Genomic DNA, 22,341 nt, shown 5'->3' with positions numbered 1-22,341 from the left:
TCTGCCACTTTCCTACGGGTGTGACCTGTGGCAGGTCCCCTAACGTGACTGGGCTTTGGCTTCCTCATCTGTCACCAGGTCATAATATCCCCACCTCACTAGGCTGCTATGAGGGCCCGGATCAGAGCAAGCACGTGACCCCACAGCAGCCACTGTCACTGCTCCCACACGATCACGTCCCCCCGTCCCCACTTCTTTGGCTGACGCTGACTTCTGCTATGTGACAGCCTTAGTCCAGTGATGCTTACGGGCCAAACCAGGACCCGCTATAAACAGGACGTGGCCACCGTCAAATCGTGCTGGCTCTCCCTTCCTGGGCGCCAGCCTGCACTTCCCCGGAGTCCGACTCATGGGAAAGTCATTCTTCAAAGGACCAGAGCACACACAGCCTGGCTGCAGAGGGGCTTAGGCGGCCCTGGCCGCGGGGACTTTACAGCCTACTCAGAGCAGTCGCCCTGTAAACCCCCCTCCTTGATGAAAGCAGGACTCCCCTTCCACCACCAACACTCGCTCTCTTCCTCATAAATCTGTTTCTTATAAAACTCGATTTGAGCCCAGGGTCCTCGTCTGGGGCAGCCCAACCCCACAGCCCCACAGCTGGGAGGTCTCATAGGTGCAAACTGAGCCGCCTGCGTGGGCTGCCGGGGAAGTCTGGACCATGCGACAGGAGCCAGGCCAAGAAACCGCGGGGCTTGGCCTTTATGTCCTCCCGGGGACAGGGGGACACGGCAGTGCTGGGGATTATTGAGTTCCTCTTGTCTTTGAGGAAACTGCCTAAACAAACACTAAGAATCCTGAGGAGTCTAGTAAAGTAGTTCTGATTAATTAGCCTGGGCTTTGCACTTTTTAAACGTTTTCTCTTGTCTTCCTCAGGGACTGTTTTCAAATAAAAATGATGCCCAGGCCCTCACGTCACCTCACAGCCTCTGTCAGCTTCAGCGTACACTGGGCACTTTGCACCCAGGATTCCGTGCCCCGCATCCAAAGACCCTGCCGGATCAATACCATGTCCCCATATTGTGGGTGAGGAAGGTGAGTTTCAGAGTCCCTAGAGGAGGCCCCACCAGACCCCACCAGGCCCCTCCAGCACCTCTTCCTGGTCAGGGGTCAGCAACGGGGGCGGGGCTCAGGCCACGGCCACCCATGGGGCTGTCCTGTCCTCCTTCCACATCTACTCCCTTGAGCGCACAGAGCAGCCGGGCCCGAGGACAGTGGCCCTCGTCTCTGCCCTCAGCCTGCTCTGCTGCAGCACACAGCCTGCCTCCGGTAGTCTGGATGTTGCCAATATCTTAAGCGAGATATGCCTCTGCCTTTGCAATTGCTGCTCCCTGCGCCTGGAAGCCCCTCTCTGATAAGCATGAGGTCCTGGCTTTTAGCCACTCCGTCCACCTCACAGCCCTGCTGCTTTGGGCCCGAGCTCTGACCACCTCTGCCTGACACCAACGACCTTCCCCTGATGGGCTTGGCTGGAGGCCAAGTTCTGCCCCAGCCTGGGCTGTCCCAGGCTACAAGCAGTCCAGCTGGCTGGGAGTCTTCCCAGGTCCCTCGCCCCGCCCCAGGCTCGCCTGCCATCCCACCGGGCCTCCAGGGGGCAGCTCCCGTCCATGAGGACCCTCCCTTGGCTGGTGACTCGGTGAACACACAGCAGATAGTCGTGGATGCTGCCAGACTCACAGAGACTGAGAAATTGGCACTCAGCCTGGTCAGGCCTCGCGCCCCCCCTTGGGGAAGGGGACCATGGAGAATGGGGCCCCACTCCTCCTGGCCACAGCCAGCCCCCGGCCCAGAAAGGAAAACAGCTTCTCTGGTCACATCTGCCCATGTGCAGCCCCACCTTGTCTCCAAATAAAAACACCAGAAACACCAACGGCCCTGGTGAGCGGGTGGAGGGAAGGAGCTGGGAGGAGTTCCCCGCAGAACCAGCACCGGAGCACAAAACAGCCATTCAGGCCAACACCAAGGTTCCCTGCCTTGACCCTGAGGCCCCAGAATCGAGCTGGGGAGAAGGGGGTTTCCAGGGGCCGCCTGTTTCCGTGGGGGTAGGGCGTGCCTGGTCGGCACAGGCAGTACTCACCATTGGAGCGGTGGATACAGGTGTGCTGGTTGTCGCTGAGGAAAAAGCCACTGTGGCACTGACACTCGTAGCTGCCCATGGCATTGACACAGATCTGCTGGCAGCCACCATTGTTGTCCTGACACTCATCCACATCTGCAAGAAGAGGAAGCGAAGGGGAGAGGAGAAGTCACACCTGGAGCTGGAGGGGAAGATGCCAGCACTTCCCCAGACGTGCTCCCCGGAGCCATCCCACAGCGCTGCTCTGCCCTCTGGTGCCCAGTGGTGCCCCAAGGTGGTACTGCACAGACGCTCCACCACAGTGCTCGCGAGGCACTCTGACAGCTACAATGGCTGTCACGCTGGCTGACCCTGACTCTCCTGTGTGCCCGGCACTGTTTAAGCATCTTATCCATATTAACTCTTCTAACCCTCACAGCAACCCTGTCAGTCAGATCCAGGTAGTAACCCATTTAATAGATGAGGAGACTGAGGTACAGAGAGGCAAAGCCACCTGTCCAAGGTCCCACAGAGGCAGGATTCAAACCTGGTGGTCTGACTCCCAAATCTGGGCTCTCACTGCTGTCGCTGGATGCCCCTCCTCCCCCAGGGCAGCCTGCACTGTCTACCCCCAACCCACAGAGCCTTGCCAACCAAATTCCATCATCCCCCCTTTTTCAGTCACACCTCAGATTTACAACCAGCAGCACAAGACTTTGCAGCTAGGGGGAGGCTGGAGGACAGGGCCGCCTGCTACCCACCCCCCAGGCTTTCTGCCTTGCAAATTGATTTCAAAAGGCCAGAGAGTGGGGAGGTTTTTAAAAGGCCCTGACCTCTCTGGCTGTGAGACTGTGGAGGAAGGCTGCCAAGCGGTCTTTCCCACTCTCCGGGAGAGACAGACCTCAGGGCCGACACTCATTTTTGACCAGAGGCTGCTGGCACAAAGGGTGCTATTGGCTGCAAAGAGTCTTTATGGAGTTCTGGTCTTGAACAGAAGAGCATGTTTCAATTACCGAAGTCATAACCCCCTACACTGTCAGTTTGTTTAATGAAAGAAGGGCTTCTTAAACCTTAATGTGCCATGTCTGTATTGTCATTTTAATAGGCAAATATATGAAACCACCAAGGCACGTAAGCTACTGGCTGCTTCTAGCCAATACCCCGACCCCTAACACACACACACACACACACACACACACTCTCTCTCTTTCTGGCACTGAGCTTTATATATAGTTCTTTTTAACATAACTCCTGGAATCAAAAGGCTGTGAAAAGGTAAAGAGTCAGGCAGAGGGGCCTGCCCTGAACCAGGAGAGGTCTCAGCTCTAGCACTGCGTGTGTCAGCTGGATCCTCCTCAGCCTTCGAGAAAACAGACCCCTTCACCACCCAAGAGACCACGCGGCTACCTTTGAGGCCGACTGTGAGGCAGGTTATTATTCTCCGGCAAGCTCAAATGTCAGCCGTGCAGCAGCCAAGAGGGAGGCAGAGCTCTGAACTCTAAAAGCCACCAACAGTTACAGCTGAAATGGTACATGTGGCTCTCGCTGAGAGGAGCCTGAGAGTGGGATCCCAGAGGAAGTGGGGACGGATGATTCCGAAGGCCTTTCTCTACTCAGCCAAGTCTGACTGGTGGTTCCCTGTCCGGTGCCAGTGCTGTCTTTGCTGGGCGCACCTCCCCTCCCCACCCTAGGGTGTCTGCCTCTGGGGGTCCGTCCCCCGCCATGAACAGCTCTAAGCCAGGCACTGTGTCCTATCCATCCTCTTAATAACAACACAAAGCTAACATTCCTCGAGTGTTTCTTATGTGTCAGGAATGGGGCTTCATGACCACACCAACTCACTCGACCCTTGCAGCAACCCTGGGTGATAGCTTGTGTTACCGACTCCATCTTACAGAAGAGGACACGGAGGCACAGAGAGCTGAAGTCACACAGCAAAGTCACACAGCTGCTCAGAGGGAAGGCAGGACTCAAGCCTGCTGTCCAACTCCTGAGTACAGGCCTCTGGCTACTGTCACACTGAACCCCAGATGCGAACGCAAAGCCAGGACTAGCCTGCCGTAACATAAAAAAGGTGCCAGTGTACCCGGTCAGTCCTGTCTCTGGCTCAACAAGACCCCCTAGAGGCACCAGTGCTCACATGCGGGCACACACACACAGGAGATTTGAACATGGGTAGCTCAGTGCAGACCCCACTTCAAGCCACATCTTTTGCCATTCTTCTCATGGTTCTCAGATTCTTTGCTCTGGACCTCAGTTTCCCCAGCCCTAGTAAAAGTTCAGTTGGTAAAACAAGCACAGCAGCTACAGGCCCTCAAAGGCTGAATTCATGGTGTGGAGACGCTACTTGGACCCCACCATAAATGGCTCCCCGGGTGCCCCGTCTGGCCGGACCCTCTGCCTCCCCTCGCTGGAAGCCAGACACCAAACGGCAGTTGGCATAACACGTCTACAAGCCCAAAGAACTGGCAGCGCGGCTGAGGCTTGGGACAGGGCTGTTTACACGAGTCGGGAACAATGACTTACCAGCACTGATGAATAATGAAACAAATGCAAGGCCGCGTAAACATTTCTCTTGCCCACTCCCAAACGATAAAGCCCCAAGATTAAGCAGGAGGGAAGAGGGCGCTGCTCCCTCTGTACTCTTTTCTAGTATGTTCCAAACAGGCTTCCCCCACAAGTTGAGCAGGAAATCACAGTTACAGAATCCCTTTGGGTAGCCTGTGGTCATAACCAACTTTTCCAGAGGCTGGACAGAGGACTTGAGGTCCACCTCACACCTGTGTCCCAGTCCTCCAAACGGGACCCACGGTAAAGTATGAAGAGGGACCAACGGGGGCACTTGGTTCCGTGAGATGGCTGCCCACGGGCCTAGCACAGACTGGGTTCACCTGGACGCCCTCACCGGGCCCAGCACGGCACTATGGGAAATACTTAGCCTCTTGGACCTCCTGAGGGGGGCAATCCAGCACTCTGTTTCTTGGCCCCCCAGCACTTGGCACATTCTGTTACAAGAGGTGCCCCAGGGCAAGGAGGGAGCCTTCACCTGGCAGGCAGACAATCTGAATTCTGCCGTTGGCTTCTGGCCTTGGGAGGTGCCTAGGCCTTGTCCAGGAGGCACTGCAGACTGTGTCCTCGGGGAAGCCCCACACCGTCCTTTTTCTTCTCTCCCGTGAAACTGACTGTTCCATGCACTGATGGGCCCCATGGGAATCCCACCCCACCGCCAAGCACCCCAGAGTTGAGCATCAAGGCTGGCTGGGTGGGGCTAGCCGTCTCACTGTCATCAACAACAGCCGGCCAGGCCTGGCTCCGGCACTATCGTAATAAATCTGCACCGCAGCTCCTCACCAGAGGCACTATTCCTAGTGATCCAATTCTCAGGTGAGAAAACTGAGGCCTAGAGAAAGGCAGAGACTTGCCCAAGGCTAAAAAACAGGCAGAAGGAGGATCTGAAGCCCAGTGAGTCTGGGTCCAAAGCCCTTACTCTGCTCTTCCGTGATTCGGCTTCTTTGAAGGAGGGCTTCGAGCTCACGTCTCCAAAACCCAGTGCCAAAGCCCTCTCCTCTTTAGTCTTCCTGATGCCCAGCAGAATTCGCTTGCCCCGGGCTCCCAGACCAGGTGTACCTTTGTTCACGACTTCCTTCCTCTTCATTGGACCTTGAGCTTGGTCATCCTGTTTCTGCTCTAGGCTGAAGACAGACCTGAGTCTCCTTTAAATCCTTGCACCCAGCAGAGGGTCAGGTGGAGTGGGTGCTCAGATGTCAGCAGGAGAAACAGAATGGCACACATGTGCTTACACACACCAGTGACAGGGAGCTCACTACCATACAAGGTCAATCCACTGGAGCACAGCCCTGTTCTGATTCCTTTGGGGAACATAAAGCGGGCTCATTCCAGGCTCTCCACAGCCTTCCCACTGTGTGCAGTGAGGGCCCTGAGCAAGCTTGTTTCCAACCCGTGATCCATGATCCCGGAGCGGGGCTCTGGGTGGGGTAGGGAAAGTGCAATGCTTCTGAATCCAGCTCAAGGTCCTTCATCTTTATTTATGGCCACAGCTGAATATTCCCAGAAGCCAGAGAGCTCCTCGGCAAAGGGACTTAGCTGCAAAGCAGAGAGGAGGCCCCAAGGGTTCTGGGGCAGACTAGAGGAGGCTCTTCTCAGGAAATCCTTTCAATTGGCAACAAAGGAACTAAAGGATGTAACACGGAGAAAGCGCCCTGAAGGCCCCAGCTCTGTAAGGGTTCCGCATCCACGGGCTTCCATGGGCTGCCTAGACCAGCCAGCTCACCCTTTGGAAGGCATGGGGCACTGGGGCTGATGGAGCTCCTAAGTCTTCCGGGCCAGGGGTGGGGGTGGCAGACAAGGGTGCTGGAAGGGAAAGGAGGTTGAACTGTGGCTGCTTCCCGACGCGGGGGACCCTTGGCTGGTGGGGCTGGCACACACCTCAGAAACAGACCATTCCAGTGTGGTCTGCGATGAAACACAGCTCCTTGCAAGCTGCTGCCCAGCCTGCAGCCCAGCGCCCGGTGCACAGCGAGTACTGATTCATTCAGCCACAGCTGAGGGAGGACGGAAGATGGGAGGGAAGGAAGGGACTAGGGTGCCAATGAGGACAAAAGTTCCAGCTCTGCTGGGCCCCCACCCCGCGATCCAGGCCTGAGAAGCGTCTTGTCTGCGAAGCCCCCTTCTGCGGCCCCTCCCATACCCCAGCGGTCACCAAGGCTGTTGACTTTCCCTCACCACCTTGCCCATCTGTTTCACCTCCATGCCCATGGCACGGCCTTGGCTTGGGCTGAGACCTCTCCCTAGAGGCACAGTGGACATACTTCTCCTGGATCCTGGCCTCCAGCCTCTCTCTCCCAATCCCAGTGGCCACCATGCGGACTCTAGACAGAACAGGGGACAGTGCGCTGGCACCAAAGATCAAGTCCAAATGGAGTCTCTGGGGTCAGGTGCCCCGCCTCCCTTGGCAGCACCCTACATGAGCACAGGTCTGGAAGCTGCCATGGGGACACACAGTCCTCAGCTGTGACCCCTAGTCATCTCTGCTCAGTGCCACCACCACTCATGGACGGACAGTGGCCACTCCCACCCCTGCCAGACACTGAAGGGTCATGTCTGGGATGGGCCCAAGGGCTATGAAGGAGATGGCTGTTTTCCAGCAAGGAGGGTTTCCAGAGCAGACACCAATGGGTTGGAGGTCAATGTGCTTCCGAAAGACCTCTGCAGGCAGGACTGTGGTTTGCCATCGAGGCCTCCTTTTGGCCCAAGGTGCTGCTGTTTGTTTTTATTAATAGCTGGCTGTTAGTCCTACCTTGGACCAAGAATCCAGGTTTGCAGTTATTTATAATAACTAAAAATTACTTCTGGATCCAGCTTTGGTTGCTTTGTGTTTCCCATGGATGTTTTACGATTTGAAACAGAGACTCTGTGTTCTGCCTGGACCCCACCCATGTTTTCCTGACTGCCAAGAGCCTACTGTGTGTCAGGCTCTGTGCCCGGCTCTGGCAGCCCAGCTCCCACCGAGGGTCCTGGAGCAGAGGCAGAGGCGCCAGCCATCTTAGGAACCAAACTCAACCTCCAACCCTGAGAACTCTCTCCTGGCCCCTGAGGGCTGAGGCCCCAGCCCTCCCCGGCTCCTTTCAGAAGGGAGGCTTAGGCTGAAAAGCCTCTTGGCTATTGAGCGGCTCTTGCAAAATTGCATTTGATGAGTTAAGTGTAAATAAATGAGAACCAGATGGATTAGATTTCGGGTAAAATACACATGGGTCTTAGAGCTTTGGGGCCTGGGTTCTGCCAGATCCAGGACACTCCCTAAGCTGTCAGAGATGCTGGCACAGGCAGGCAGGAGGTATGACTGGGGTCTCCCGGGACCTGTCTACTTCCTGGTCTGGGCATCAGCTGGGCCTTTTCTGAGGCTCCTAACTCCCCCGCAGGTCGGCTATGTGTAGAAGACACAGGGTCCCCGCTGCAGCCCTGATCTGTCACTGAGCTTCTCAGGCTGGGCCTGACTCCAAGATCAGGACTGGGAGAAGAGACACACGAGTGGTGGTGGGCAGACTTTCCAGACCTGCAAACCCACTGCTCACATCCAGACCCGAGCATGCAGCCCAACTGGGGCCCGCGCTCTGCTGAAGTCTGCTGGCCCTCAGGGTCTGGTCACCACATCCCTCATCCGGGCCTCCCTGGGTCACGGCTGCCTGTGGCCCCCAGTGACGGCTGAGCAGCACGGAACATCTCTAAGGACTGGAGTTTGCTGCCCAGCTCCGACTGCTGACCGCTCCTCCTTACAATGACCCGCATGAGGTCTCCCTGTGACTGCTATGTACCCATTCTGGTTCTTGTCCCTAAGTCACACCAACTGTGGTACAAGATTCAGCGAGTAACTTGCTGTGTGGCCTTGGGCAGGTCACTTAACCATTCTGGGCCTTGGTTTCTTTCTCTATACAACAGGGATCCGAGTACCTGAAGTTGCATTAAAGGAAATAACGGAGGCAAAGCACTTAGCACAGGCCTGGCACACACATTCCACACAGAAATGTCAGCAATGACGAACAGGCCCCTGCCGGCATCCAGGGAATCCCAGGCGTGAGCGCCTCTGGGGTTTGGTGAAGTCCCTTCCCAATTGGAAAAGGGACAACAAGCTGCCTCAGAAGGCAGTGCTCAGTCTCGCCCTGGCCTTCTGGTTTCCACATGCAGCAGCTTCAGCTCCTGGAAGGGCTCCCTGCTCGTTGTTCTGGCCTGCTCACCACGGGGACCCCCTCTCAGGTGCTTAATGTTGTCCCAGAACTGGACACAGGGCCGTGCGTGTGGCCTGCTCGGGGCTGTGGGACAGGCCCCATCCGTTCATGCTCTGCACATTCCGCCTCTTTTATTTCTCCAGTCACTTACTCTTGAGATATAATTCACATTACATAAAATTCACTATCTTAAAGGGTCTACTTCAGTGGTTTTTAGTATATTCACAAGGTTGTATGAACATCACCATGACCTAATTCTAGAACATTTCTATCACCCTCCAAAGATGCCCTGAACTCAGTATCAGTTAGTGCCAATTCTCCCCTCCCCCAGCCCCCGGCAACCACTAGTCTACTTTCTATCTTTACGGATTTGTCTATTTCGGACATTTCATATAAAATACGGAATCATACAATGGGTGGCCTTTTGTGTCTGGTTTCTTTCACGTAGCACAGTGTTTTCAAGGTTCATCCATGTTGGAGCATGTGTCAGTGTTTCCTTCCTTTTTATGTCTGAATACTATCCTATCATAGGGCTAGACCAGTTTATCCATTGACCAGTTCATGGACATTTGGATTATTTCTACTTTTTAGCTATTATGACACATGCTGCTATGAACGATCACGTACAAGTCCTTGTGCGGACGTGTTTCAATGCCCTTGGGTCCACACCTGGGAGTGGCACCGTGTGGTCACATGGCACATCTGCTTTAGCGCTCTGAGGAACGGTTAAATGGGTTTCCACAGTGGCTAGTCACCAGGTTACTTTCCCACTAGCAAAACAGGAGGTCTCCAATTTCTCCACAGCCTCGCCAACACTTATTTTCCATTGCTTGTGTGTTTAAAAAATCATAACCACCCTAGTGGGTGTGAAGTGGTGTCTCATTATGCTTCAGACGTGCGTTTCCCTAACTAGGGACGTGGAGCATCTCTTCATGTGCTTGTGGTCCAGTCACGTACCTTCTCTGGAGAAACGTCCATTTAAATCCTTTGCCTATTTTAAAATTGGGTTGTTAGTCTTTTTACTGTTGAATGGTAAGAGTCCTTTAGACCTTACCAGATACGTGGTTGGCAGGGACACGTTCTCTCATTCTGTGGACCTGAAGGCTTTCAAGACAGCCTCAGGCAGCACTGTCCCCCGGGAGCTCAGTGCACCTGTGGGGCCATGCTGGTGAGGCCCGGGCTCCTCGAGGGAGCCCAGGAGATGTCACCCTGTCCCATAGCTTTACCAGTCACCTATTTACCTCCAGGCCTGTCTGATCCACCTGCTCCAGACGTAGGCATCCATGGCTGAGCCGGCACCCGCAGGTGGATGTCCAACAAACTTAACCCAGTCCACGCAGAACGAAGCAAAGCCTGGCCCCACCCTCAGCCTTCCCATCTCAGCCCACGGCAGCACAGCCCGCAGGGGCTTCAGCCAAAACACCTGGAAGCCATCTTGATCCCTCCCTCCCCGACTCCCCACCTTGAATCCCTTAGCAGGAGCGGTGCTCCCAGCGCCATCTGCAAATAAACCCCTGAGTATGATGACATCTCACCTCCTGACCTGGGATCGCTGGGACCAGCCCCCCTCCTCTCTGGTCTGGATGACTGGGGTGGCCTCCCCAACTGGCCTCCCTGCTCCACCTTTGTCCCGCAGCCCTACACAGTGACTGCTCAGTGCCAACCAGTTGTGCTAGTCCCCTGCTTGAAAGCCCCAAAGGCTTCCTCGCTCGCTTCAAATACAACACAAACTCCCTTCCCTGCCAACAAGGCCCAAGCGAACTGCCTGCCACTCCTCCGCCAGCCTCCTCCCTGCTCACTGGCGGCCCTGCTGTGCTTGGACCACAGCTATCTCTGTTCCCATCTCCGGGCCTGTACTTTCTGTTCCTCTGACCAGAATGTTCTTCCCTGATCTTGGCGCAGAGGGCTCCTCCTCATTCCGACCTCAGCACTCAGTCACCTCCTCAGGGAGGCTCTTCCTGACCACCGGACCTAAAGCGGCAGACAAATCACCCCATCACGTCGTCCCGCCATGTCCCCGGCACTTCCATCTACCTGGTGTCTCCCCAGAGAACACAGAGTCCTTGAGAACAGGGGCCATGCCTGTCTTGAGCATCGCTCTATCCCAGGGTTTTAAACGTGCAAGGGGCACACAACCCATGTTTGTGGACCGGGTAACTGGCTGAGAACTACAGAACGTGGTTGGGGAGGTGGCTGTGGGCCAGAGGCTCTGGCTCTTGGCCTGTCCCATCAGGCATGAGCTGTGTGGCCCCAGAGGGGCTGCCCAGTGAGGCCCTGGAGCTCCAGGAGCCAGTCAAGGAAGGCAGCTCTAGACGAGTGATGGCGTGAGCACTGGCTGGTGGCTCCCCAGGTGGCAAGGCCATTGGCTCATCAGTGAGGGCTGCTCAGAGAAGAGCTGTGCTCATATATTTGCTGCCTCCGCCTTGCCTGAGGTGACCCCCATCGTGGGGTGAGCACAGCCCTGCCTGTGGGGAGCTCGTGGAGAGATCAGGAGGGAGAGGAGCAGATGCCCTCAAACACTGGCACCCTGGGTGCTGTGGTCCTCAGTGAAGGAACGGAACCACACGGGGCTCTAGGCAAGTCAGTGAGGCCGAACGCGTCGTCATGCTTGGTCAGTGCCTTCCCTGGTACAAGGACCCAAATCATCAGTGAAAGGAAAGCCTCTTTAACTGGGCACTGCTCCAGGAAGCAGATGGAGGGGTCAGCGTTTGGAGACTGTGGGGTGACCTCTAAATGACACTTCGATGACCTCTGTCTAGGCCACTTGCGGCAAGACCAGCTCTTCCTTTAGTTTCTCAAGTGTGGGAAGGAGAGGAGGCGGCAGGAAGGGCACCCACATTCCCGAGCCCCTGCTGTGTGCCAGGCACGCTCATCCCATTGTCTCATGAGCCTCAGCCTGGGCGGGAGCAGTGTCATAGCCCGGAGCTCTGAGCACCAAGTAGCCTGCCCTCGGTCACCAATGCGGGAGTGACAGAGCCAGGATGGGAACTGGACGAGTTTGCATCCCCACCCTTGGGCCTCTGACAGTACAGCTGTGAATGAGATCCTGGTTGGACATCTGTGGGAGGCACTGGAGTTTTTAAAAATTTCTTTTGATGGGGATAAGAATGGAGGACTGGAAAGTGGGAAGGGAGGCAAACCAAACAAACAAATCATGGCACCAAAGCGAGAAGCTCTAAGAAAAGAAAGGGGAAATGCTCTGACAGGAGTCTTGATGAACATCCTCAGAAATAAAACAGGCCCAGCTGGATGTGATTACCTCCACGGGCCTGCGGGTGGGGTGGGCAGGGCAACCCGCTGCCTTGGGAAAAACTCCACTGAGCCCAGGAGGGCCCAGGAGCCCCTAGGCTGCCCCAGTTGGCCCGGGTCCTCTGGCCATTCCATCACGCCTGACTCCAGCCAGATCAAATAACTCACTCCCAGCATTAATTTCCCAGCCTTGGGAAGTACTGCCTGGGATTCTGCCCCTTTGGGCATCAATTCTTCCCGATTAAATTCAGCATTTTCTTCCACCTTCCAAACTGGTGAGTGTAAAAGCCAGGACTTTCCACTTGCCCGGCTACTGTGGGAGCTTCCCGGAGACCCACTCTCTACCTCCTCCCCGCCAGCCCCAACGCGGGAGTTCTTCGTGAGTGTGGGGGCCCCCAGCACACCCCAGAGGCATGGCCTCCTGCCCCCATCCTGCGCTGGCTCCTTAGCAGGGCTGCCTGTGAGCTGGCTTGTTCCTTCCCCCACTCAGCAGCCCTCGTTACCAGGCCCGGGTGGGTCATGTGGCCGCAACACCATTGAGAAACGATTTTGTGCCAAGAGAGTCAACACAGTTAAGAGAGGGGCTGCAAGAGGGCAGAGGTGGGGGGCTGAGTGTGGGCACCAGGGAGCTCTGTGGCACAGGGGACCCTGAGCTTGGCTGAGCACTGGAAAGACCACCAGACCTCCCCATGGCCAAGCCCACCCTTTCCAGCTCCAGTTCCTTTCCGTGGCATCCCTCCCCTCAAGAACCTAGTGTGGCTACCATCACTTTCCCAATAAAACTGTTTGGTTATTTAAAAATTAAAATTTATGAGGAATTTTGAAAAACAGTTAAAAAAAAGGATCAATAATCCTACACTCTAGCTACAAGCACAATCATGAATGTCTATTTTGTTCCTCTTCTCATGTGCCGATTTTCTCCTGGTGTAATGAGTCACTCTGGACGTGGCCTTTCCACCCTTCCTCACTGAAAGTTGTCAGTGCACTTTCTGCGCTGGGCCCCAGTCCTGACCGCCCTTCTTACTTGCTGTCCGTCTGGTCGGCAGGTGACCCCCCCCCCCATCCCTCATGCACTTGTCTCTACTCCACCCTGTTAATCTCCCCGGGAAGGGACCTGGGGCAGCCACAGCCCTTCACACTTTAGGCATTATTTCCTTCACGTGGCGGGTCAAAGACGTGAGCTTTACACTTCACTCACTGCTGGACCCCATTAATCTGATTTCCCCCCTAAAACTGAGCTTGCATGAGCAATTGCCTCAGCTGAAGTCGTCTTTCTAACGCCTACATCTTCTCCCAGAGAACATCCATGAGTAGCCACATGCATTCGTTCACTCACTCACTCACTCGCTCACTCACTCACTCACTCAACAAGGACGCAAGGCCTTGCACTAGTGCAGGGAATAAGCAGTGAACGTGAGGTCAAGGCCTGCCCTGAGAGAGCTGCCCGTCCGGCAGGAGAGAGAGGTAGTGAGGTCGATACAGATAAACTGCTGTCTGGGGTGAGCAGCCGGGATTGGGGAGCCTCTCTCTAAGCGGTGTGAGGGTCAGCGCAGGGAAAGGTGTGTTTGGTGGTGAGATGCAGTGTGTGCATGCATGTGTGTGCACGTGACTGTGTGCACGTGACTGTGTGGTGAGGTTGGAGCAGCTTGTGGGGACCTAGTGGCTGTGGAAGGAGGGGCTGGGAGCCAGGCTTGAGTCTGTGACGTGCCTAATATGCAGCCAAAGGTGACTCCCGTGTCATGCAGTGTCTCTGGTCCCGCTCCCTGCACAAGAATGCAGGATATGGTGAGGCCAAAAAGGAACAACAATGGAGCCATAGACAGGGGAGTCACGACACTATATTCTCGCTGGCGGCTGGGTTGGAGACACAAAAGCAAACATCTGTCAGTACACCAATGAGGGGTCTTCCTGCACCCCAGTCTCGCTGGCGGCCGGGCGAGACACAGGAAGTAGGATCCACACGCTCCACAATCCGCCATCCACGCTTGCTAACCCCACTTGCTAGGTGCAATCTGCTGTCCGTTTCTCTGCCAACCAACCCACCAACCAACCCCCTAGCATAACCACGGCAGTTATATTGTGGCTAATGGCTAACCGGTAACAGCTGCTGGCCACCCAGCCACAGCGGATGGCCATCTGATCACAGCTGATGGCCATCCAATAACCGAGCCAGTACCTTTCCACGTGAGGCCAAGAGCCCAGACACTGCTCTCGGGGACTCTGTCCCCACTCCCTGACACTGCTACACTTGCAGGTTTAAATCTCCAGGTCTCAGACCCGGAGAGCATTTAGTGCTCTTGGCTCTGCTGACAGAGACCACTGTCCACTCCTGAGCCTTTCCCACCTCCAGGCTTTGCACATGGCGTCCCTCCTCCCTTCACCCCATCTCCACCCCCACCTGATGACTTTCTCTCATTCCTGGCAGGGCAAGTCAGTCCCCACCCCCGCTCGCAATACTTGGTTTCCTATTAATTACACCAAGGACGCCATGCTGGGAGTATTTCTGCACACAGCCCAGGGCTCCCTGAGGGTGGGAGTCATGTTGAAATCACCTCAGGACCCATTGACCTGGCAGACATGGGCACTCAGGGGGCATTTGCTGACCCAGAGGTTACAAATCATTTCTCCGAGGCATTTCTGTTACTCTAACCCGACAGCCGCCGCAGCAGCTCTCACTCAGCACCCACAGGCTGCCAGGCTCCCACATCCTGGGCTTTGAGTCCAGTCCCACATCTCGGCTACACGATTACACATCAACAGTGAGAGAAGCTTTGATAGAACAGTGGCGGGAAAGCAGCACACAAGCACCAATGCACGATCGTAACCATATAAAGTCAGGTCTGCACACAGATGACACGAGACAAGAACAGTAGGACACAAAAAACTGTTGACCTGTTGGGGTGGCAAGTTAATGACGGAATTATTTTCTGTCTTTTCTATTGATTTTTCTGAGTGTTTCTGTATAATTATTACACGTGTGGAAGATGGATAAGTAAACAGACCTTTCCAGCTCTGCATGATGAGTATGGTGATTCTGGTTGGTCCAAGTGCAGGGAGGGGAGAAAGTTATCCTGCCCACGAGGGCCAAGGGAGAGGTGACTAAGGACGAACTGGAGCACTGGGAACAGGAAGGGGGAGACAGAAGGTTCTCCAGGCAGGGGGACGCACAGAGGGCATGAGGTGCCTGGGGGCAGGCTGAATATTCGTACTGAGAGGAGGCGAGGCTGGAGTGGCAGGCAGTGTCCTGGAGTGGCAGGCAGTGTCCTGATCACGAGGGGCCAGTTGCCAGCTGAGGAGGCGAGACTCCCGAGTAGCAACAGGGGACCCAGGAGGATCCCACCCAGAGGGCCCTCCACCAAGGCTTGTCCCAAATGACTTCACTAGCATCTGACCCCTCGGCAGCCGGCGGATAAGCCAAGGTGGCCTGTGGGATCCTCTCCCACTGTTAAGGTAGCACCTGGGTTCTTGCTAAAGACCCCAGACCAAGCCGCTGGGTGGCTGCCATGATTACCCACCTCCCAAAAAACAAGGCATGCCAGCCGGGCACAGGGCATCTCTGCCAGCCGGTTATTTCCAGCTGCATGTGGTTCGGACAAGGTGGGTGACAGGGAGGGGTGCTGGGGCAGGCCATGCATGGGGCTGGCTAATGGCCACTACAAACAGCCGGGGCCAGGCCTGCTGGTGCTGGGGAGGGGGTCACTGCAGCATCTGTCCAGACGCAGCCAGGCCCAGCCAACGTCCAGGGTGACCCCAAACGCCATCCAGGGCCCAGGCCAGTCCAAAATAAGCAAGACTGTTGGCAGAGGGAGAGCTGTGCCAGAGACTCTGGGACACCCTTATTTGTAGATAATGTCCCTTTTTAGGCACATGGCTCAGTTCTGGTTTGGGGCATATGTTCTGGTGGTAGAATATTTTTAAAGAGCCTTCACAAGACACTTATTTTTTGTTTATTTCTCAGAGTTCTGACCAAGCCTTTGGCACACAGACTGCAAACAAGAAAGATGAAGGAAAGTGTCTGCTGGCCTGGCCTGCCCTTTGCAACTGGGTGTTTCTCTTTGCTGTTTATGGATTTGGCATTCTCTGCCCTAAGCCACCAAATCGAGACCTATTCAGAGGTGGGCCTATTCAGCCCAGTCCGACCAATGGGAAGGGAGGCCTCATACGGCGATACAGCCCCTGACGTGAACGTACAACCACAGGGAGAGCGGGAAGGAGGATGGCCGAGCACGGCCCTGATGCCTACCGGTGCCCCCACGCTTCCACACAGGCCACTTGGCGGTAGCCCCCTTCCGGGAACACCACTGCACCTCCTTCCGGGGTGAGAAAAGTGAGACTTGCCCCAAACCACTGCTGGGAAGGCAGCTGGGAGCCAAGGCTCGACGTGTCTGATTTCCAAGTCCCCGCTCTGCTGTCGTGAACAAAACCCCATGAGATCTGAAAACTACTGTTGAATCCCATCCCTTTATTTCACATATAATGGGGAAACTGAGGCACAGACCGGCAGGGAGTTTCCCAAGGTTCCCAGCAAGTCCCGACTCTTGGCTCACGGCCCCTTCCCCCCATCACCCCCCTGGCCCCTGCTGTAAGAAGCTCCCTGCTGCTCTGCCCACACCCCAGCCCTGTCCCCAGTCCTGAGCTGGCCACAGGCACGAGGCTGTAGGATGCCACTCCACCCCTGCCTGAGTCTCCATCGGTCCACCTCCCTACCCCCGACTCCAGGAGCTCCCTGGCTCTGGAGCGATTTGGGGAGAGAAGGAAGCCGGTTTATAAAGACGAACACAGCATCCAATGTGTTTCTTTTTCTCAGGCCAAAGAATTTCCATCAGATTAAAGTTGTTAAAAGCCGAGAGGAGAGGCGGGTCTGAATCTGACTTGTCCTTCGACAGCAAATCCCTCCAACCAAGCGTGTTTAGATCACCTGAATATGGGCCAAGAACGGGGACGGGGGGCGGGGGGGGGCAGGGGGCGTAAATAAAGAGAACAGGAAGGAATCTCTCGAGTTTACCTTAAAGAATATTGCTGTTTATGGAGTAACTATATGACTGTCCAAAGCTGTTTAGTTTTACATTAAAATGGTCAGCACTTTTTTTTCCCCAGCAAGAAACGCATTTGAGCTGTTGAAGTATAAAGACAAATAAACAGAGGCAACTCGAGCCTTCATTAAGGGTTCAAGGGAGCAACACATTGTGTCCAGCTGTCCTCCAGGATGCAAGGGGATGCCTTCAAAAGCGGGGCGGCGGCGCGGCCCTTTCATCCAGGCAGGGACCGGCCCAGCACAGGGAGAGCCGTGACTGCTGTGCCAGGAAACATCTGAGCGTCTGTGGGGACTTCCTCCCACGTGTGCAGCTGGGCTCCTGGGCCGTGTCGGAGTCCCCAAGTCCCTCTCTTCTCCTCTCCTCCCTTTGCATGGTGGCCTCTGGTGTCACCTGCTCGTCCACCTCCTCATCTGACGCTAACAGACAGGGATCTGCCCGTGTCGTAGAGAACAAAACAGACTCGGGAAGAGGTGATGTGTGTCCAAGGTCACAAAATGAGTAAGTGGCAGAGCTGGGAGTGGAAGCCTGGATGCCAGGTGACTCCATGTCAATGAATGAGCACAAGAACCAATGCAAGAGGCTGGGAGAGCTTTGTGCCTGGGCGGGTGGCGCACAGGGGCCCCGGGCAGGAGCCCCAGGGGGGACGTGAGGGCTTCACAAGCAGCCCAGAGCTCAGGCGCATCCCCTGCATCTTTGCCAGCTCAGAAAATGCGTCCATCTCCTCTAAAAAGTGTCCTGACTCTGCACACTAGGAATACGTGATAATTCGCTAATTCACATCCGTTGAGCGCTGGTCTTGCACAGGGCACTGCGGTGTGTGCTTTACAAAGCTTAGCTTATTTGGTCTTTGCATGTCCCTGTCAAAGAAGCACTGCTATTAACCCCAGCCGACAGGTGAGGGTACTAAAGCCCAGAGAAGAGAAGTGACTTGCTCCAGGCCACCCAGTAAGTAAGTGATGGAGCCGGGATTCCAAGCTGGTAAAATACGTCATCCATCTCCCGGTCTCGGGCTCCCAGCCCAGGACATGGCACAGGACAGGAGCTCATGAAATCCTTATGAAACGAGTGAATGTTAGGATCTCTGGCTTTCAATGCTATCGAGAAGCTTGAGATCTCACATTGCACCCCCACCCCCACCCTGACCTGACTACTCCAGGCTTCTGAACTTCTACATTATTTCCATTTGGATGGCTGTTGATCATCTCCAACTGAACTTGGCCAAACTGACTCTTGAGTCTACCCCTCTCCCCCCTCTAAAATTTGTCCTAACCCAGCACAGCCGGGCAGAGATTCCAGGCGAGAAGCTAGCAGTCAGCCTCGACTCCTCTTCCCCGTAGCTGTTACATCTAATCCATCAGCAACGCCTGTTGGCTCTGTTTGCAAATTATATTCTGAATTCAACCACTTCTCATCACCTCCGCCATTGTCACTCTGGACTCGGCCACCCACATCTCTGACCCAGGCCACCACAGTGATCTCTCTTATTCCCTGTAATACATCCTCTACTTAGCAGCCAAAAAGCAAATCCCTTTTAATTAAAATGTCAATCAGACTATGTCAATCCCTGGTGAAAATGTCCATGGCTTCCCAGCTAATTTAGAATAAAATCCCAAGGCCCTTCCAGGGCCTCTGTGACCCAGCCCTGCCACTTCTCAACCTCGTCTCCACGCCCTCCCCTTCCCTCCTGACCCCTCCAGGCACACTGAGAGCTATTGCCAGACTCCACGAGAGCTTGTCCCCATCTTGGGACTCTGCACGTGCCCTTTCCCTTCTGCCAGGAGGAACGATCTTCCCTCGATTTTGAAACAGTGGCTTCCTCCTCCTCACTGAGGCCCCCTCACCGTGTCCCCTCCCCTTGAACGTGGGCAGACCTTTGTAACTGCCTTGACCGGTCGAGAGTGGGGGAAGCGACTTCTGAGGCTAGACTGTAGAACTTCTGTGCACTCGTGTCTTGTTCTCCTGGGACCCAGCCTCCATGCTGTGAGGGAGCCCCCACCGGCCCACGTGGAAAGACCGTAGGGCAGGCTGCTCGCTAGTGTTCTGGCCGACAGCCAACATCGACCACTAGACATCAGCAAAGAAGCATCCAGGCCATTCCAGTCCCTGCCATCAAGTCATCCCCAGCCTTCACGTCCTCCCAGCTGAGGCCCCAGACACGTGGCACAGAGACAAGTCGTCCCTACTGAGCTCTGCCTGAATTCCTGACGCACAGAACCCGCAAGCAGAATTAAAGGGCGTTTTATACAACCAAGTGCGGGGTGGCTTTTCATGCAGCAAAAGTATTAGAACAGCACCCTCTCCAAGGCCAGCACCCTCTCCCCCCTCACTGTCTGTCACTTTATTTTGTTTCATTATTTCTCACTGCAGTTGACCTGACTGAACTGACTTCAGTGAGCTGCATGTTTACTGGCTTCTCCCTTCCTACGTAAGCTCCTAAGGGTGGGGACGTTTTTGCTTTTGTTCGCCACTCACTGCATCTTCAGCACGTCAAACTGGATCTGGCACATGGCAGGTGCTCAGAACAATTTGCTGCAATACACAAATGCATGAAGACGAGGTGGAAGGCGTTAGTGTCACTGTGAATTACAGGATCTGTCATTCGAGTCGTGAATATATCTTTCTCACGCACCTGGGAGTCCTGCGACAGACGCCCCATTTAATTCACCCTCATCTCTGCATGTGCCAGGATCGGGGTTCGCTGGGATGGAGGACCCAGGCTACAGGCACTTTTACAGATTCGTTTATTCATTCATCCTACAAATATTTATCACATGCCTACAACATGGCAGACACGCACTAGGGCCCAAAGAGGTAGACGAAGAGATAAATGAGACAACTTCTGCTTTCAGGGGAGGAGGACGGGACCCCAGCACAGAGCCACAGTAGAGGTGTATATAACACGTCACAGAAGACTTTGGAGCAAAGGGAGATGCGGGTTGGGTCTCAAATGACGAGTGAGCGGGACCTCACCAGGCCCAGGCTCAGTGAGGGGGTCACAAGGAGAGCTGTAATGAGCAGGGACGTGGAGAGGGACTTGAAGGGTTTAAGGAAGGCTGGGCCAGAGGGCACCTCTGTGAGAGAGAAGGGGCGAAGAGGCTGGTAGGGCCCCGGCCTGAGGGGCCTTGTGAGCTAACAGGTGATGAACTGGGAGCTGCTGTGAGTGAAGGGAGCACGAGACAGGGCTCTGTGTGGTCACTGGGGCGAAGACAGTGTCTGGAAGGAAGCTCGAGGGCGACACAAACACACGTGGGCGGGAAGCTCCTGCCTGCCTGGCCTGGGGAGGCAGTCTAAGCTGTGGGGAGGAGGTGCCCGCCGTTGGGTGAACTCTCGGGAGTGACTGCCCTTTGCCCTTTGGCATGCCTCGCGCCAGCCTGGCTCTGTAGATACTGGGGTTTCTGGAAGCCCTCAGTGACTTCCAAACTTGCAGGGGATGCATATGTAACATCCCACAGAAGGAAGTCCCTTCCTGAACCCAGCCAGCTTCCCAGAGTTGGCACTGTTCCCGGAGCCATGGGGCAGGGGGTGGGCAGTGGCTTACGGGCTTGCACTGGCAAAGAAATGCACAGTCTTGGGCTCTGTTCCCAGCTCTACCACTGCTGGCTGTGTGACCGAATGTGGGTCACTCTCCCTCTCTGAGCCTCGGTTCCCACATTTGTAAGACAGGGATACCAATGGCTTCTGCCCATGGATGCAGTGAGGACTAAATGAGAGGACATGAGCACAACATTCTGGGCAACTCTGGGCACACAGCAGAGATTCAACCAAAGTCCCCTCATCTCACCTCAGTGGAGCTGTCTACCTAGCACAAAGCCAGGCATATAGTAGGTGCTCAATAAACGTTGATGGGAAAGTAGTGATCTGGTTAATAAAACAACTTTCCTGCCCAACCTGGCTACAGATGACTTCTCTTCATCAGGGAACAAAAAGTGCCACGCAGCCAAGTCCAAAATTCAAACTGTGAGCAACGTGTTTGAGAGACACATTTTTCAGTAAGTCAAGGTAGAGACTGGGGTGGAAGAAAACATCTGGCTAAGTGAACTAATGGCTTTAGAGAAAAAGGAGCCCTGCTTTGTGGAGACGGGAAAAAATTATCCACTGCTGGTTTTCATTTAGGATGAAAAAAAATCGGATTCTATTAGCCTAAATATTGCTCTTATGTCCAATTGCATGGCGTTTGGAATAATATTTTTCAAACAGAACTACTGCTATTTCAAGTAATTACAATGCTAAAAGCAGTCATTTGGGGTTGAGCAAGGATCTCATCATGGTTTCAATTCCCTCCGGTGTCATTTTCTGTTATATTTGAGAAATTCCTCAATAAAGATGTCAAATAGAGAGAGGGTTTTGCTCCCCGGAGGACAGATTTGGCCACCCTCCAGGACACAGTCCCAGGCCAGCCATCTCCACAAGAAAATAATCTCGTTTGCTCAAAAGAAAAGAAAAGGTTCAACTGTGAAAACTTCAGCAAGAAAATAATCCTTAAGCCATCAGCCTCGTTTCTCTTAATTAACTCCGAATGCTTTTCAAACTCTACTAATCAGGATTTCGTCCAGCCATCATCCCTTTGGAATTCAACGGTGGTTGAGAGTGGAATGTTACAACCGGACAAGACTCTTGCCCAGACTTCTGGAGACAGAACAACAGGAGATGCAAATGCGCCTAACTGTCCCCGGTGGGTGATGGGTTGTAGGGTGGGGCTCAGAGTGACTGACCAGAGCTGGTCAGGACTGCACAAGACAACGAAAACCTTCCAACCACCAGTCAGCTGCCAACACCCAACAGGGCAGGCTTCCGCTGGAAGCTTCATCAGGCAACACGATTCCTACTGAGACACAGCAGGTAGTTAAATGCCCAAAGCTGATGAGTTGTGAGCAGCAGGGAGTGGTGGGGCTCGTAGCAAACAGGAGAGTCCACCCCAACCCAAAGGGGACAGCTGCAGCACAGCTCCCGCCAGTTGCTACCAGTAACCACACCGAGACGGAGAGGCGCCCCTGCCCCTGGGCCCTGTGCTTTGGGAGTCCCTCCTCTGCCTCCCCTATGGCTGCAGCCCTCCCTCTGGAGTAAGAACTCCACAGGGGGTCATGGGCACCTGGAACCCACACCCAACCTTCTAGACCACTTTCTGGGTACTTGAGACCCTAAAATTCCCTGTCCAAACGGCTCCACACCTGTCTGTTCTCTGAGGGACAGACGACACTTAGGACCAAGCAGTAGCAAAAGGGAAGGTGGTTTGAGGGCAAACAGCCAGTGCCTGCACATT

The 22,341-nt window shown here is 54.8% G+C and overlaps 1 protein-coding gene across 4 annotated transcripts in view; it reads right to left on the bottom strand.

The window, feature by feature from the left end:
- SCUBE1 (signal peptide, CUB domain and EGF like domain containing 1) overlaps positions 1 to 22,341 on the bottom strand; it is a 123,998-nt gene that overhangs the window by 76,786 nt on the left and 24,871 nt on the right. For 3 of the 4 annotated variants that reach the window (XM_033118302.1, XM_033118303.1, XM_033118304.1), the window contains exon 4: positions 2,075 to 2,209. In XM_033118302.1, the coding sequence (XP_032974193.1) occupies positions 2,075 to 2,209 (135 nt within the window). Of the gene's footprint in view, positions 1 to 2,074; positions 2,210 to 3,460; positions 3,506 to 22,341 lie in introns of those variants that run through there. The other variant, XM_033118305.1, reaches the window with a different exon arrangement.

The sequence above is a fragment of the Rhinolophus ferrumequinum genome, chromosome 10 (genome assembly GCF_004115265.2).
Source record: "Rhinolophus ferrumequinum isolate MPI-CBG mRhiFer1 chromosome 10, mRhiFer1_v1.p, whole genome shotgun sequence".
NCBI classification, from domain to species: Eukaryota; Metazoa; Chordata; class Mammalia; order Chiroptera; family Rhinolophidae; genus Rhinolophus; species Rhinolophus ferrumequinum.
Note: the sequence above shows the minus strand (reverse complement) of the source record. Positions and strands in the feature narration are given on the sequence as shown.